At 38.2% G+C, this 18,800-nt stretch overlaps 1 protein-coding gene across 3 annotated transcripts in view; it reads right to left on the bottom strand.

Annotated features, from left to right (window-relative positions):
- CDK14 (cyclin dependent kinase 14) overlaps positions 1 to 18,800 on the bottom strand; it is a 318,486-nt gene that overhangs the window by 182,173 nt on the left and 117,513 nt on the right. For all 3 annotated transcript variants that reach the window (XM_030491797.1, XM_030491816.1, XM_030491807.1), the window contains one exon: positions 178 to 272. In XM_030491797.1, coding sequence (XP_030347657.1) covers positions 178 to 272 — 95 coding nt within the window. The remainder of the gene's footprint in view (positions 1 to 177; positions 273 to 18,800) is intronic.

Here is an 18,800-nt window from a genome sequence, read left to right as displayed (position 1 = left end):
CCTTCTACTTTTAGCCCACTCCACACTACAAATCATTATCTCTTATAGCCTCCACTCTTCTGAAGAAAATAAAGGGTTATTTTAGCCTGATCCATAGATCATTGACAGTAAAGAGAGCTTTCCCATCAAATTCAATATACTCTACACCATACCCAGAACATTAGTTACTTTACTCACCACATATTCAAACACAAGTGTCAAGGTCTCCTTGGTGTGAATGATGTCATGAAGCAGCACTATATTAGCATGTTTCAATCCTTTCAAAAGAGAAGCTGAAAAGCAAAACACACATGTTATCTTACAAGGATCCAAATATTTTGCATTGTTTGGCTTTTTTTTCTTTTCCTAGTGACTTGGATAATTTTTTTGACATCTTAGTTTCATAACCTGACAACAAACAGTTGTACTTTAGCATCTTCTATGTCCATGAGTTCTACATGTCCCGTGTGTTTGAAGACCGTACCTTCCCATTCAGTGCTATTTTCTTCACCTTGGTCAAACTCAACATCACTTTGAGGCAAAAATGAGCTGCAGCTAGAGGTGCTTTCCGTATGCAGCCTCCTCTAAGTGAATCACTCATATATGATCAACCAGACATCAAGTTCACTTCTACACTCAAAGGTAATTTTTTGCCTCAGACAAAAGTCAAACATGTCTTTTCAAAACACTAGCTTTCCTATCCAACACAACAGAGTTGCTTTCTAAAGAAAATGCAGTATCTGTCCTAAGAATAGTGTTTTATGCAGTATCTATCTCCTTTCTCTCAAACAGGACACAGGTTTTATGGAATCATTTGTATTAGCTGATGAGAATAAATACATGGCATTTTCTCACCATATTTTTTTTTTTAATGGCACCAGCTCATGTTTTCAGACTGACAAAGACTTATTTAGTGAACTTCCAGGTGATCTCCTTCACTGAATTTCTTTTACACCATAATAAATATTTAATGTTCATACCATATTACATATTTAATGTTCCACAAGTCATGGCATAATTTAACAAGATATGCTGACAAGCCATGTGTTGTTACCAATGTCATTCTGCTGGTGGTGCCTTGTCATCTCATACATACATCTGAGCAGGACTATCAGTCCCCACAGCAAAGTAAATAATAGATACAAAGACATTCAAATTAGTGGCATATTTCTGTACTGTATAATATGGAACTTTCTTGTCACCCTTTTTCTTTTGTCAAAGAAAATAATGAAACACCAAAGATATGTCTCACTCTACTACTGTGCAAAAAGGAAGCTAGGGAGCTTCTATGGTACTACAACCCTTATTACCCTGTTGAGGGTGCTGTGTCAGGCTGAAGTAACTCCAGGGGTCATCAGGCTTCAAATTAGGGTAAGTACATATGATCTCTCACACGGGTTTTTAAGAGCTCAATCTGACAAGCTGATCACTTAGGAAGCAACACAACAGCTACATGGCATCTGGCTCAATCAATACTCCTCTACGAGCATCCTCAGCAGCAAAACTTTGGAGTTCAGGCTAGTCAGAAGGCAGATAGCAAACGGGAAAACACCATAAAGAAGCTTTGAAGTGAGTATATCACAGATATTCTGATGACAGGATTGCAAGCCTGCAAAAAAGCTCCATGACCAGGAGTTAGTTAACCTTTCAACCTGACTGAAGAGGTGAGAAGAAATGTTTCAAAAGAACTTGCTTTGGCCTTCACTCCCCAACTCACACCATTCAGGGAGTCAGCACAGAGAAATCTTTCCAGTGCTCTGAACATGTTGCCACCGAGATGCCAATCTGCTATTACAATTACAATTACTATTTTAAAACAATTGTTCAGTGCATCTTTAGCAACTTTTGATATTCCATAAATTAAGTACAAGCTTTTTTCTCAAAGGAAGAGCTGTGCACAGTTTTCATGAGATTCTCATCTTAGAATTTGGAGAATTTCTTGGAGTAAAGCTCAGAAAGATATGGATATGTTTGGGGTTTTTTAAAGGACAACAATAAAAAATTGCTACTGGAAAAAGGTATGGATACAATTGTTCTGAAAAGTTCATGTGGTTTTTTGACCACAAATGAGAACTTTTAACGTGGGGGAACCTCATGAAAAGTTCACACTGAGCTTTTACCAGCTCTTCCCTTAAACCTTGTCAAATTAGCATACATGAAGAGAGACTGGGAACATAAAAATTGCCTCCTAGCAGAGCCTGTGTCCAACTGTAACAGGATTTATGACCTCTGCCAGCTTTTGCTGTTCAGATCATCACCTGAGGCCTTTAATTCCTTTAGTTGGCCATTACTTTGTTGCTAAAATCTGTATATGGGTCATTAAAGCTTAAATAGTACATTGAAAGCAGCTTACCCTGAGGTCTTCCCGCTTCAGTCTCCTGCCCCACTCTTATTTATCTTCTCTAATATCCAATTCTCCCCTTGTACAGCCTCAACATTCAACATCTGCCATATATTACAAGAACTACAAAACATCACCTACAGAGTGAGATTTCTGTCTTATCTATTAGTCCAAGTGAAATACAGTAAATAATGTAGCACAGAGAGCAAAATCATCTTAATTGCACTATTTTTACACTGAGGAAATATGAATTAATTCCACTACCGATTTATATTGTGAGAAACCAAGCATAACTGGTGAAAGTAAGAGAACTGCCCCATGTGCTCTTCTATCACAACTCTTACCAGTAAGATTGCCTGTCTTCAGCTTTGTTGCTTAAAAAGAAGTGGAAAAATGAAGAAAGTTGTCTGAAATAGGGAAGCTCTTTCTTCCACCACAGTGGAAGTACTTGAAAAACAAAATGAAATATGAACCAGTGGTGTTCAGTGTGTTTTTTTCCAGAAACATCCCCTTTCAGAACAAACTACCCACAGACCTTCTCTTTTGGGCAACTTTTTGCTCGAAGGGGACAGAACTTCAGATGAACTCCACTAATTCAAAGACAAAATCCAGAAATTCACATCCAAGAGAATGAAAAAGCGTCCAGTGAGTCTATCAGCATCAGCCTGAGACAACCCTGACTTCACCTTTGAAGCTGCCAATGCAGCTGCTACTGGAGCTCAGCAAGAATCAGGTGCTGCTGTGCCTGGTGTTTTTTCTGGAAGAAAATAATTCTCCCAGAGAATGCCATCTCCGTCCAGTGATTATCACCCATGTATTTCACACAGAGTTGTTTTCTTTTAAGATAAAAAGACTAAAATATTGTTGAAAAAGCATTGCAACAATCCCAAAAGCAGGACCAATGCACTAGTACTCACTGTATCCTTAGCATGTATTTTTAAAAATAGAATTATACAATGCTGCTTCAAAACTGCTGGCACTCATTTTTTACCCTTGGTATTAAATGTAAGATAAACAGATGGCAGCGCTTTTAATTCATTTCCCCAAAGAGTTTTGAGGGGGCACAGCAGCAAATAACACTACAGTGATTTTTTTTTTAACATTTTGGACAAAATAATATATGCATTTGAATGGGCAGGTGCTTGCTCTGTCACCTGTGTTTGCACATTCCCTTACAGCAAATTCTAGCAGTAAAATACAGGGCAGAGGAATTGGTGACATACTTCAATAATTAATGACATCCAAGATGATAATTTCTGTTCCTTGTACGTAAGTTCATGACCTGAAGCACTAAAAGCATCAGTACTCAGCACTTCTCCATCAAGAGCTAATAACCATATTTGCATGCCTAAAGAAAACACGTTGTATTTGCTTGAATAACCATCACAGTCTTCTCCTCCAACAAGGGGATGCTCTCATCTATCATGAGCTCCTGGCAAGCTGCCTTATTGCTTGTGTTGGTCAAGGAGCTTTTTGCTGATCCCAGATGAGCTTGGTTCTAAAGTACGCCCACTCCACAAGCAAGGCAAGCCAGATGGACTGCAGCCAACTCTTACCCAAACCTGAGCAGCATAAGTAAATCAGTGATTTGCTCCCCGGAGCGTTTACAGCACCAGCCCAAGCCTGACACTATTAAGAAAGCCTTGTGACTTTTAAATCAGACTTGACTTAGAGTGTTTTGAAAAAGGCTATTCTGGCTTGCCCATAAAGTAACATTTCACAGCTGTATGTCAAAATCAACAACATTACTGTCAACTGTCAACTCCCAGGCCACATGCAGGAAGAACTTTTCACCAGCAGCACTAGCAAAGATGGTACTTTCAGACATGGCAAGTACATTAAGCTTGAATATTAATTATGTTCCTAAGATCATCCTAGCACGACTAATTCAGTCTTGCAATTCCTGATTATCATCTTGTTCTCACTCTGAGAGAAATCATGAACCTCCACCGCAGACCCAGGTAGAAGAATCACCCGTGATTTCCAAAGTGTCCAATATTACAGTGACCTGAAAGCTTTTCTCGGCAGTAGCAGAAGAACTCAACTTCATACTGCTCATATTCACCATAAGGTACAACTGCCGCTGATACTCTCTTGGATTTCCTACTATATGCAAAAGCTCTGAAATTCCTGGCATTTTTCTAAAAAGTATAGCTATGAAAATGCCTGCTTTGCTCAGTATATAGTAGTTGAGGTGTCCTCTGGGGCTACCATGTACCAGTGCTCACCACTTCCCATGCTACTCCTCACATACAGTGTTCACCTTTTCTCACTGTCACTCTAGGAGGACATCTCTCATTGTGAGACTTTTACTCTTGGAGACAGCATGTCATGGCAGTTTGCACCTATCTAACATTGTTAATGCAACTGTGCATCTTTGCTGCCCTGTTTAATTTCTGAGGCACCAAAGCATGCACATTCTAGTCAGAAACACAAATTTGTGAAAGCAATTTGTTGTGCTTCAGAGCCAAACAAAGTATCTGTAAAATTCTGTGGCTTGTCACACTCTGCAGTCACAACAGTGCTCTCTGACAGAGTGCCAACTTCCTTGCATAAACAGTTGGGATCAGTCTCTGAGCTCTCCTGGAAAGGCATCTTTACCGAGAAAACATTCATGGTTTTTTTTAACCCTCATCACGTCTTCTGAACAAACACACTCAAATGTGTCTTACTGCCGGCATGAACTAGGGAAGTTCTGCTTCCTTTCCCAGCAACTTATGCTTCAGTTCTACACATCTTTTATGGCAATTTTTAAAATTTGGCCCCAGAGCACAATGTCCCTTTTGCTTCTGATCCACTTCCCACACAGCAGGACTTTCTGTGTGCAAAACACTACTTATAATTCTAGCACAGAGACAGGAATTCAGCACTCTGTTGGTTTTGCAGTAATAAATGTGCAGCAATTTCCTCCTCAGAAATGCAGCTCCCTAATCTACACTTTGCTGTTTTCCAGTTTATCCATTTAAAATAATTTCATATAAGCAAATAGCTTTGCTTTCCTACAACCTTAATATGACAAAATTCAACGCAGTTAAAACTATACATTCTAGGTAAAACCACACTGACCACACAGACTTCCCATCTCACCACAGGATATATTCTGCAGAGTGATCATTATTTGTAATCCCAAATAATTGATTTTACAGCTGCACACCTATAAATGCATGAAATTGGTCAGTTTCCACTCTGATCTTAGTGGGCACGGTTCAATAAAGATATAGAGGTCACTGTTCAGCTTTGAAAAATTTATAGAAGGAAGATTCTTATCAAATTTCAAAAGAATCCATGAGCTACAGGAAGAACAGAAAAAGCATCAAATCGTTCCAATGGGCTATTATGTAGTCTTAGCTGAATTACAGCCTTTCTTTACAGCCAATTCCAATCTCATGATAGTCTCTTCTATATTTAACAAATAGTTCTTATTCTAGTTTTCATTGAGTAAAAAAAAAAAAAAAAGGAAAAAAAAAAAGACAGCCTGGCACTAAGGAAGCACACAGTGCCTCACATCCTTGCAAGGAAGGATTTGCTAGCCCTTCAACTGTAGGATGCTTTGCTGGAGGGACTACATGAATAACATTAGCTGCATTTACCTCCTCAGGCTCAAATTAAGGCTGACACAAGTGGGTTCAACTTTTAACCAAGTACTATTTTATTTGTGAAATTTCTACTTGCTGCTCCTACTACACTACTACTAGTGTAGTAGTATGTTTTTAAGGAAGAAAACCAGAAAAAGAGCGTGTGTAACAACACACAGGCACCTTCAGAGGTTCTCGCTGTGGCTGTAGTCCCCTAAGCAAAAAGCAAGTCCCAAACCTGCTGAAAGCTCTTCGCCTATTGAACTGGAACAAAACATTGGAAGGACTGATCAAATAAGCTCTGAAAAGCACTACTGTATATTATTCTAAATAAATATAGAGAAGACTGCTGCCATATGAAATGAATGTCTCTTTCACTATGTTCTAGATATAAATTTATGCATTGTGTATTGTTCTCAAGGCTCTGCAGACACAAGTACAGCTGGAGGTTAAAAACAATGAGACATCATCCTATTAAAGCTAGACTCTCATGGAAAAAGACTGTAACATGTTATTGCTATCTCGTAGCAGCCAGGCATATCTTGCCTTCACTGCCCATTTCAGCATGTAAGAGGAGGAAACTGCATAAAACAAAAATACATCAGCATGTACAGAAAACAACTCTACAGTGCAGTTAACGTGAAAGCACACATAGCATGATTGGGACTAGTAGCACAATCTACTAAAACAACTGTCACTGGTTGCTATTAGTCTTGGTATCTTGCTGAATTTCAGACACAGTTTTCACATAAATATCTATCTACCTTAGGATGACTTCTCTGGAAGTTTTCAGCCTAAACAGTTCCTCTCATCTCCCAAAAAACAGGCTTTATTAACAACTTCCGTAACCCACTGAATGAACTCCACCTTAAAAAAAAAAAAAAAAAAAAAAAAAAAAAAAAAAAAAAACCACCACCAACCTCTAAACCCCATGTTTTGGAGTAGAGATTAAAAAACTGGAAACACAGAGGCCTTTAAAATAGGAATATACATTGTGCCATCTCCGTGAAAATCCTCTAAATTTGGTCAAGTTATAGGCTTTTATAATTGACTTTTTGGGTCAGACTGACTATCAGCAGTGTGAAAGAAAGGAGGAATACAGAAAAGGGGAGATGTCACAAGGGGCTGTGATTCACAGTAGAAACTAGGATGGCTAGGTAAGGAGAAAGAAAAGCCAGAGGACCACCAAACAGCCTTCACAGGTGGAAAAATGCATGAAGTGGAAAGTAAGAGCATGTAGACAAAGCAGAAAAGAGACAAGACGCAGAGCATGGAATGAGCAAGCCTCAAACTTAGGGGAAAGTTGACAAAAGCCTACAGAACCTAGCACATATTCTCCACTGATGCCCATCTCAGAACCCAAGACTCCCACAGATTACCAAATCACTCCTTGCAGCAGGAATCCATGAAAATTCCTGTCATTTTCCTAATTTTCCTCCAATTTCAGTCTACAGACAGAAGAAACCTACGACAGCTACCAGCTAACATTTCAGTTTGAGCAGAACATATCCATGCGAGAGCTTGCAAACATGATGAAACACTGGAGTGCAGATGCAACACCAGAAAATGGAATATGCATTTCCACTTGCTTTTTTTGAACACTTAGAAAACTACATAAACAAAAATAAGAATTAAAATGAAGAATGTCAAGCCAAGTGCTCAAAGCAAAGATGGACTACAATTATAGAGGCTTCTACAACGCTAACTCAGATTCTGCAAGATACACATTCCTGAAGTCACTACCATGAGCTAAGCCAGGGTACGAGCTTTCAGCACAGAGCAGCTTCATATCTATCTTGCATTTATCTCACATTTCGACAACCTTTAAGTTCACAGCCTGACTTGTATTGCAGTGACCAACTTGTGTGCTTGTACCTATTAACTGTTCCCATTTCCTTCTTTTTTTTTTTTATTTTTTTATTTTTATTTTTTCCACAGATGAAAGAAGTGGCTGCTTGAATTTTATTTTTATACAGGCCCAGGTGTGAACTTGATCCAGCTTTATTGCCCATCAGTGGAAAGACTTTGTCCATCCATCAGAGAAGCTGGACCGAGTCAGAAGAAAACTAACTTGATCTCTACCCTTAGCTCTACCACTGGCTGAGCATGACATTAAGTGACTCAAGCTTATATCATCATCATGTTCCTCATTTTCTGGACATTTCAACTTCTGATCTTCATTTGCACTTACCAGAGCTGCAAAGTGCATATAATTATTACAAAACCCCAAGCAACACTGTACACTGATATTACCCAATGCTATGCAAGTACTTCGAAAGTCATCTCAAAATCATCATTTAAAAGAACACTCAGCAAGTGGGGTGTAAGATTAACAAATATTTAAGTAGTCAGAGTACGGTGACAAGTGTTCTAGAAAATCTCAAAACCACCTGCATTTTAATAATGCACAGTAGGTGCATATAGCTAGAGACATACATCAAGAACATAATTAAATTAATCATTCATCATCCGACACAGGCAGAGATCACACAGAAGGAGCAAACATGGTGCTGTTGTGTAGTTAAGGAATGAACAGTACAAGTAGAAGGACCAAATGAAGTTTTCGTATGTAAACTTAATTCTGACAACTTCTGAATGATTGACTTTGCAACCGTAATAAAGATCCTCTGTTGTAAACTGTATGCCCGCAATATTGGTATTACACTGTCTAAACAAGTGACTAAATAACTGAGTACCAGTACTGAAACTCATGCCCTGCTAAAGCCAGTGTGAGTTTTGTTACTCACTTTTCCCAATGCATGAATACAAGAAGAAATCACTTAACCATATGTACCTGCAATGAATATTTTTTTTTTGTACATAGAAGACAGTAAGGCATTCTAGGAAAGAATGTTGCCTACCAGAATACTTTAACTTCTACTTACAAGTGAGGAATTCTACAGAAAAGCTGTTTTTAAAAAAAAAATACTTCTGCTGTGTTTCTTAGTGGGCCCTTTCCTTCAGCAAAAACGACACACAAAAAGCAGACAGATTTGTCAGCACACACTTTAGGCTGCAGGGAAAAAAAAGGCTTGTGGCATATGTCTTGCTGTTTTTCAAAGGAGTGAGACAGAAGCCTTTGAAAGATCATGTCAATTCTCTTCTTCTGGGTGGGTGAGGCTCAACACGCCTCTTCGCCCATACCTGGAAAATACCCCTGGCATGAACATGGCATTGCTTTGTCTCTCGTTGAATGATTTAGAGGTTAAAGAAAGGCAGTCTCAGTAGAAAGTTGGCAAATATTTATTTTTACAAATATTTTAGTAAACAAAATCAGACACAGTGAAAATAAGGCATACTGTTCTGTAACTGAAAAGAAAATTATGTGGAGTGAGTAGGGTAAAAGAACAAGGATTTCATAATCAAGTGAATGAAATCCAGCCATAATTTAACTCACACTACTGAGCAACTCAAAATAATGAACTAGTAGACTTTAAAGCATAATTACAATATCTATCTAATATCTAGAATATTTAAAAACATTTTTAAGAGCAGGAAATAACCTTAATTCTGGCTAGACGTCTTTGATGTCTATTATAAGATTTGTATGCAGTTTTTCTTTCCCAAAAATATGCTAAGCATGCAAACTACGAAATGGCAAGATTCCCTCAAGTAACTTGTAAACTAATTTCCAGCATGAAAAAAAAAAAGGCAATAAAGAGATGAAGCAAGCTGGCAGACACTACAGCAGCAAAACCCAGTGATAATTCAAGTGAAGGTTAAATTTTTTTTCTTGACTAAATCAGGTGAAAGAGGTTGTATCAGAAACTGCTAATGAGGTTGTACCCCCAACAGCAAAGTGACAACACTGCTGGGTTATCTACTTGGCATCATCTGAAAATATGGTTTAAATGTTCTTTTCATATGTAAAGGCCCTATCAGCTCACAAGGAAAAGTTTATGCTCTCCTCCTTCTGCCTTTGCTCTGTGGTCTCAAGGTATTGCCTCAGTTCTCCCCCTCTCATTTAACTGTAATTTACTCTTGCAGTTCATAGCACACATTAACAATATTAATTGAATATAAGGTGCAAGCAATTGGGAGGAAAGAGAAAACCCAGACCCCCACCATTTTTGCTTCATTCACCCTGGAATATAACTGAATCTAAATCAGACTGACTGAAAACTTTACAAATTTACATTTAAATGACAGTGAAGATCTGTATTACCATGTTACTGTCTAGAGCAACATGGGCTTATTTAAACCTTATGGACATGGTTCAACTTTGAAATTTGTATTTAAAGGACAAAAATTTTCCTTTAAGCAAAAGATGGCAAGCCCTGTATGTTTCTTTAAAAAGCATCTGGCCTTCAGAGAGAGCAGGAGAGGTGCTAGAACAGAAAAGATGGGCTGAAGGAATGTCTCAACTTCACAGAGTTGACAGCCACAGCTGACAGTGACAGGGCGATGCAAAAGTTAAGTGATGCTTAGAAGAGACCTAGCTGAGGTAAGCTAGTCATTTCTACCCTCCTATTTTTGCTAAAAACATCCCCATAATTTTGAAGTACAGATTCACAATTACCTCTGTAGATGCATGACGCCAAACTATGTATCTAAATCCATATTGGAAGGCATTCTGAGCAACAACATAACCAAAACACATGCAAGAAATGTGAGAAAATACATTAAAGGGATCTGCCAGCATAACCCATTAACACCACAGGTGGTAAGAATTTATTTTTTTTTTTAAAAAGGCCAACTCAACAGCCAACAGCTTGTCTGTCTACTACATACAGATATAAAACATCACTTCCAAGCCCCTTGAAAATTCACTCAGTTCTTCCATCCTGTTGTGTCATGCATCAATTATAATTACAGCAATTTACTGTTTGCTTTTCCAGATAAAATTCTTTTTATGGAATCATAGTAATTAAGAATGACAGTAGCAAAATTGATAGCACTGCCTCTTAAAGTACCAGTTCCTGTAAGATGACACTATTGCCTTGCCAAACCTTAAACAAATGTCCTGATCTTTTACAGTTTGTGTCTAACAGTGTTTGTTCCAGTCGAAACAGGTCAGCCTTTTCCAAGAGAGGACTAGAGAACAAATATGCTCTTTAATGTTGCTGACCTTTTCTTCAAACAGTTCTCAGATCTCCTGCACCAAAAGGCAGCCTTCAAAAGGTACACGTCAGGTCAAGGACATGCTTTTTCTCATTTCTGTGAAAATCTGTTCAATTTGTCAAAGTTTACATCTAGTCAGTGGAAAATTGTACTTTAAAGCTGCACTTTAGCGGCTAAAAACTGTCAGAGAATCTATCCTCCCTGAGCACGCTTAAACATTCAGATATTTGGCAGAAGCATTAGAAGTTTGAGCCAAGAAGTCTGGAATCCAGTATCAGTTATAGATGGGACAGTGTCAGCAGCAAAACTCTTTGGACAGTTTCCCAAAAATTACATCCCAAACCTGTTCTTAGCCAAACGCATCTCCAAGACCTTTGCTCCATTTCTGCTCCCACCTCTCTTCAACCCCACTAACAACATAAAAGGTGGGAAACACTAGCCATGTTCAAGCAGACTCCCCATCTCCATCCCACAGGATCCTGGCTAAGTCTAGTCAAAGTCACCAACCATTCTCATCTTCCTTTTACTGCTTTCTACACCTTGTACTTCTTTGAATGGCCTCTGTAATCTGCATTCTACCAGACCCACTGCTGTAATCCTTTTATAACCCTCTTCCTGAGATCTTCAAACCAACATCTATTCTTAACCACCATTTCTCCTAGTTCTCCTCTCTACCACTGTCCAAGCATGGAGAGTGCCAAGCATTTCAGTGGAGCAGTCTTCTTCTTCCAGGCTGCCAGGGCACAGTAGAAAGAGGAGGAAGAAGGCTAGAGGAAAAACAGGAGGGAAAGGGAGACAAAAATGCATGGATAATGCATGCAGAGCTTTAACTCTGTCAATACCAGAAAAAAACCCCACAACTAAATACAAACCAGGGGGAGGTATGGGGCTGATGCTTTTGCAATGAAAATTGCCACATAATAAACCAGTTTCACATGGGGGACTTGAATACTATTCACAAGCTTGTGACAAGACAAACAAACCAAAATCCCAGCACTTAAATCTTGGTTCATCATCCCACATAGTCCATGAGCCTGGAGATAAAAACAATTCTTTAGCGGGTCTTTTTAAATCTGTCTTGTTTATTTTTATAACTGAACACAAAAGTAACTTGCTAACCAAACACGAGACAGGAAGCTTTTTGTCCCTGAGGAGAAATGGAAGAGAAAACAAGTAGGGCACCTTAGCAAGCAGCAGGATCTAGGAGAACTACAACATACCTGGGCCACTGTATTTCTCTGTAACTTCCATTTTCAGACAGACTAAAACAAATAAAATACTAACAGGTTGTGTGGCTGAATCAGTAAGAGTAACAGCAGCTCCAGCTGATGAGCTTCCTTGTATTTGCAAAAATCAAGTGATGAACAATCAAGCTTTAACTGTTCATTTGATTTGTCCAAGCACAGATTAGACTAGACTACTCAGTGTATCAGTATGCCAGTATGCTGCCAATACAGGACCTGAACATGGCAGAGCTACTGGATATGATCTCCTTATAAATGTATCAGCATCATGTGGTCAAAGAGGAGACTCTATCATGTCACCAACTGAACCCAAACAAGCCTGCCCAACATAGACACAAGACTCCTCACTGCTGTGCAACTGCACAGAAGTTCAGTGTAAGCAACAATTATGTTACGCACATAAGACCAAGGTTCAACAATACACCACCACCACACTGCTTTGAAGCAGTTTCTGAACCTCTGAAAGTCTTCGGAATGCATGTTGCTCTAAATAAGCCTTTTCCAAGCAACTCCTGAAGCAAGTTCACCTGCAACAGTATTTTGGCATACTGCAAGAGGTCAAAACCAACATGAGAACGTCTTAATATGCAGGAAAACACAGCTCAAGCACTATGAAGTCCTTGGAGCTTTTTACTAGTCATCTGCTGCTCATCATCACTTCATCCTAAATAAATAAAGGAGTGACTTCAACAAAGCCACCAGATTTTGTGGGCTGAGTTTTTCTGCCAAGGGAACAGAGTCTGACCTGAAAAAAGTCACAAGAAATAGGACAGAAGCAAGTACCCATAGACGCTAATGAACTTCCTTCCTCCATCAACATGGCTAGTAAGTGTGTATGTTACATCAGGCACTTTGCAACAGTAAACTGCACCTCTGAAGGAACTTACTAAATGAGGAATACTAAATCCCTGTTCCAACACATGCCAGAAAACTTTGGCTAAAAATCAAGAACTGATTACATCCAAAAGTCCAAGAGCACATTCCAGTTCAGATATGCATATTAAAATTGTGGCAGCCAAAGTGCTAACACTTACAAGGCTAAACATCCTCCCTAAATTCCCACCTCGGTTCAATATTTCGAATAGCACCAGCCCTATGAAAGCAGAACAGAAATGTTCCCAAACAGAAAAAGGAAAGATCAGTCCATGAAACAGGCACAGGAACACTACTCATTTATTTCTGATTAAGGCTCAGCATTCCAGTGATGACAGATCACAGACTTCAACAGGCCCATCAAAATGCCACTTGCCCAGCTGGTTAGGATGCTTGCATATGACAACTTGATAACATTTGGAACAAACAGGCAAGATCTTCACAGATAAATAAACCTGGTCTGAGGCGGTAAAACACATTCCCTAAGTTCTCTGTGACCACAGTAAGCTATATGTAAAATATTAAGAACCATTTATTTAAGAAAATATAGTTGGGTATCCATTTCTTGAAGGTATCTTTAAGCCTGACTCTACGAGTGCTACACATCACAGGAACTGCCACGGAGTCACTGCCATGATGGAATGTGTAATTATCTGCTGGTATTTTTCCAACATTTTGTTGGGCTTTAAGAAGTGTTGTTAATAAAACCTAGTCCTTTTGTACAGTTTTGCTTTCAGTTCACTCCAGGAACTTTTATAAACTTGTTTACATAATTCTTAAAGATGCAGATTTATAATTCTGTCAGTGATTTTACAAGGTTAATGGCCTCTTTAATTAAAACAAATCAATGAGAAGCTGAATTACTTTAAATGTATGTGCTTTGGTCAACCATAAACCCAGCAACTTCTGCAAAGAACTTGAATGTTTGAACCAAAGTAAAACTAACTTTTTTGCTGATAGCTCCAAAGCAATGTACAGAAAGGGGCATACTCCTCTTAACAGTGTGCTTAGACTCTGAATTATTATGAAACTTTAAATCCTAAGAATAGAGATTAACACAATTTCTAATCTAGTTTTCAGACCTAAATGCATCAGAGAAATATTTCTACTCCAGAGGTATAGTTTAAAGTAAACAAACAGACAAACACACACACACCAGAATAAGAGATCACATTGTGATACTGAAGTCTCAGAAACATAGATTCTCTTTTCAGGAGCATATTTATTATCCAATATGGTTTTAATTGAAATTAAACTTCACTTTTTTTTTGTTTAAAACTTTTAATTAGTATATTTTTAAATAAATTAATTTAATTAGAACTAGATAGCAATGATACTAAAAGCTCCAAGTCCCTTACTCAAAAAATATATTCAATCCATGTAAAAAGAAGTCAGTTAAGACTTGAAAATGTCACAAAATTTGTTTAAAAATTTCATTTCGTGCCTTGATAATTTTTTTTATTGAATTAGTTGACATCCATTAGCAAGTGAAAGGATAGATCACAGCGTATTCTTTTTAAGTTCAAACAATCTGAAGTTGCAATAGTTGTAACCCAAAGAACTTGATTTAACAGCAATACTACATCAGAAGTTCATTCTAGGAAAAAAGAAAATAACAAAATCCTCTTATACTTAAGGGGTTTTTTAAGATCCAACGGTTTCCTATTGCTTCAGAGAGGTTAGAATTTGCTTCATGCTCTTGAACTCTGATCAGGAGTTATTCACGTGCAAAGAAACAAATTCACTGAATGTGACATTCTACCTTCTTGTCCACAGCCATAAAAATGGATAAAAACTGTAAATGCATGGGCTGATGGCAAGATGGGAAGGTTATTAATGCAATTCATAAGCCTCTTGAACTACTGGCAGAAATCCAACAGGTGTTAAGAAAGTCTTGAACCCATTATCCAAAGCTATATACTCTTACAGGTTATTTAGCTTGACCTCCTCAATACAAGGAGCAATTTTCAAGCTCATAAATTTTTACTGAGCACATTTTTAGAAAGACATCCATCCTCTCACAACAACCCTGCTGTAAAAATGCCCCAGCCCTCATCCACATTTGGCAGAGTGGGAAGTCCATCTAATTCTTAAGACTGATAGCTTAAGCAAAGCCTGTTTAATCAGGCTTTGAATGGAGACTATATATTGCTCCAAAACCTTTTCTTTTACCTTTATATAGATTTGTACTTATTTGTGCAAGCAACGCTGAAAGACAGCAGCATACAGACACACATCAATACCGATCACTTGAATTTTGTTTGTGAGCGCAGCTACAATCCTTAGCTTCTCCACTGGCATGCAAAATAAAGCATTTTTGATTATGCAAATAGTCCTTTGCTTTGAGAATAGGCTCTCAAGTGATTCAAATGTTAATTCTGTTAAAAATCTTGATGCAAAGCCAGTATTTCAACCATGTCAGCTTTATAACCAAGACTTTCTGAGAAAACACGTAATTGCAAATTGAAAAAATATCTTTTAGGGCCACAATTACATCGAGCTAAAGTGACCTGGAGAAGTGTGAAAGTTCTTTACAATTTTTTGCCAATGGGCCTATGACCTGCTGGGTTTTGCTTTGAGTTAGATGCCCCTTCACAAACCGTCAGTTTCCTACCAGTGACAATGTAGAAACTGCTATGCTGAGAAAACCAGAAATGAAACAAAAGCAAATTTTTATCTTGTCCAGAGTTCAACATGCTGAATGTTTGGGGTTTGTGTCTCCTTGTTTTCTTAATAAAACCCTTACACAATCCAGTGAACGTTTGTATGAAAATGTTCTCACCAGTATTAAACACATTTTTTAAGCCCTCACAGCACACAAAAGAGCAAGTGTGAGTCCTAGATTTCAAAGAAACAGGGGTAATGGAAGTGAGAGTGTGTGTTACCCTGCCATTTGAGAGTGAAATATTTAAATGTGTACGAAGTAGAAATGCGTACCAAGTGCACATTTCCAGTTTTGCACATTTTTTCCAGTTATAAAATTTTGGAAATACTTGGACCACATAAAAGTAGGTCAATTTTGACTGCTTCGAGAACTTCCAAATATATTTACTTAACAACTTGTCTTTTTACTTTGCAAGTACAGTTTAGATTTTTTTTCAGTCAGTTGTATCTAACCTATCACAGTAACTTGGGTTACTTTGTCCTCTCAAGTTTTAGGAGATATGAGGGAAGGAAGGATGTTTTCAGATGGAAGCCAGCCATGCCAGCATTGCTGTCAACCCTATCTGGGAAGCTAGCATGGTGGTACACTAAGATTCCTATCACCCTCTTTCTCAATTGCTTCTGCTCAGAGACAACCAGGTGATAATTATGACTAAATGAAACACAAGGATATTTGTTATATAATTACCTGAGCTGTACAACTAAGATGGGCTTCAAAGAACTAACTCTCAGCTTAAGTTACCTATAGACAAAAAAAGGGTGTTAGAAGCTTCCACAGTAGATCCAGAGCAAAAAGTTAAATACTTAAAATTAGCTGTCATCAACTGTGCAAGTCTTGAGCATCTTCCCAAGACAAAATCCAGAGCATCCTTGTTCACATTAACCCCTTCCTAAATCCTGAAGTAACAGTCAAATAAAATTGGTCAGTACCACTTCTGCACTGATTAAGGGATCAAGCTTCACAAAGCAAGGACAACAAGCTATATCAGATCAGAATGGATACAAATCACCAAATCTAGCACAGCTAATATATTCTTGTTAACAAGGCTTCCCCCATCCATTTTGTTCTTAGTTCACTTTTCAATTAGCTCCAGTTAAATCTGCTGCCAGCTGAGAAGCTGTGGAAGTTTGTGACAATTAGCACATACCTTAAAAAATCAGAAACACACAGTTCCAGATTCTACGGCTGCATATTCCATAGCAATGACTTTTGGACTCCACTGGCATGGCTTGTATTTTAATAAATGGGTCAGGGGTGGAAGGTCACAATATCCTATTACCAGCCTCTGAACCATCCAGTTCCCCTTCATCTCAGCAGAAAAATGCAATACATTATCAGCTTCTTTTTTTATATTGCTTACTTGGGAGGGACATTCCAAAGTAAAATAATGCGGATATTCATTTTCATTGCTTTGAAGAAGACAGTAAAGGTCAATTTCTAATTCTGAAATGCTACTCTCTTCATATTGATTATAAAGGCTGAAAGCAGTATTTCCACCCATGCAGCAAGAAGCGATCCCATTATGTAGCATGTATTTCAGCTTCCTACAACTTCTGAATGATAAATCTCCCACCTCTCCCAGCAAAAAAATGAAAAAATGGAACTAAAGTGTTTGCAATACAATCTTCCGGCTATGGAAAAATAGAGGAAAAGGAGCAGTGCTGTCTCCCGAAGGAACAGCTGGACCCAGACAACTGTGCCTACAGCATCCAGCGTAGATCAAAGTAAACAGCAGACTGTGAAGAAACAGAAAACAAAAACAAGGGGGGGGTGGTGCAGAGAAAGAATGCATTGGGTTTTTTCCTCACATACATAACTTCAACATAAGATGCATTTGCTAACATTTTTCCCACTGTTTTAACTATAACTGATGTTTTTCTTCCTATGACAAAGGTATTAGAGCATGTTTCTTACTGATTACAGTGACTGCTGCCCTATTTCATGCCAGTACAAAGATGCAGGCTACTGAAAATTTCCCAGGTATTTCAAAGTTTAGAAAAAATTCATGCTTAAAATCTTCAGTGAAGTACTGTGATCTACATACAGCCTTTTATCATACTGTGATTTTTTACTTCCCTGAATACATGACATATTTAAGGAAGAACTGAATCATTGCCACAAAATATGGGAATAAAAGGCAGCAGAGCAAAATACTGCAGTAGCCTCATCCTTTCAGGCTGCCTTGTTCTCAACAAGCAAGCCTCTTCTGAAGGCATGGTCCCATCATTTACAAATAAGGATCATTCTCTCTTTGATACAGCAGTGACTTATATAGATATTAAAACAGAATAGTATCTTGTGTATGGAAAGAGACTGATGGTGATTATTTTAGGACCTGTTTATAAAGAAGTTACAAATTTCCAATAAACTGGCTGTGGTTTTTTTCAAAGGGGACGGAGAAAAAAAGGAAGTAGTTATTAGGTTGTAGACAAAAGCACTGAAAGCAAAGGCACTGATGTAGATCCAGCAGGAGCACATGTATGTCTTCGTTGTTATATTCATGTCTGAAGAACCAGGACTGCTTTATATCATATTTCTAAATAAATTACAAACATCAGGAGAATGAGGATAATTCATTCATGAACTTTCTGTGTTTAAAACACACAAAGCTGTTCTGATGATATGTTTACGAATGATGACTGAAGTCAGCAGCAAGAACAGAGTCATGTGTCTCAGACACAAATTTCTGGCAAAACCAGACATCTTTCATGGGGGGCATTTTATCTTTATCTAGATGTGGGTACATGTCCAATTCACATTAGACATTCTCTGGGTTGACCAAAGCCAGTATGCAACTCTTTGCAAAGGATTTGGTTGTTTGGGGTTGATTAGCTTTCTATGTCAAGTCTTAAAGACACCGAGGAAACACATGCACACACGATACATCTATGCACCCACACACTCCTTTCAATACACACAGTGATGCATCTCCTTCAGGGGAAAATTTTAATACCAGGAAAACAGACAACAGACAACCTTCTTGTATCCTTGTTTTGCATTTACCCAAAGTTGAAACCAGTTCTGCTGAGATAAAACAGTCACCTAAAGGTGTAACACGTGCA

This window comes from Strigops habroptila, chromosome 1 (assembly GCF_004027225.2).
Source record: "Strigops habroptila isolate Jane chromosome 1, bStrHab1.2.pri, whole genome shotgun sequence".
Taxonomy (NCBI): Eukaryota; Metazoa; Chordata; class Aves; order Psittaciformes; family Psittacidae; genus Strigops; species Strigops habroptila.
Note: the sequence above shows the minus strand (reverse complement) of the source record. Positions and strands in the feature narration are given on the sequence as shown.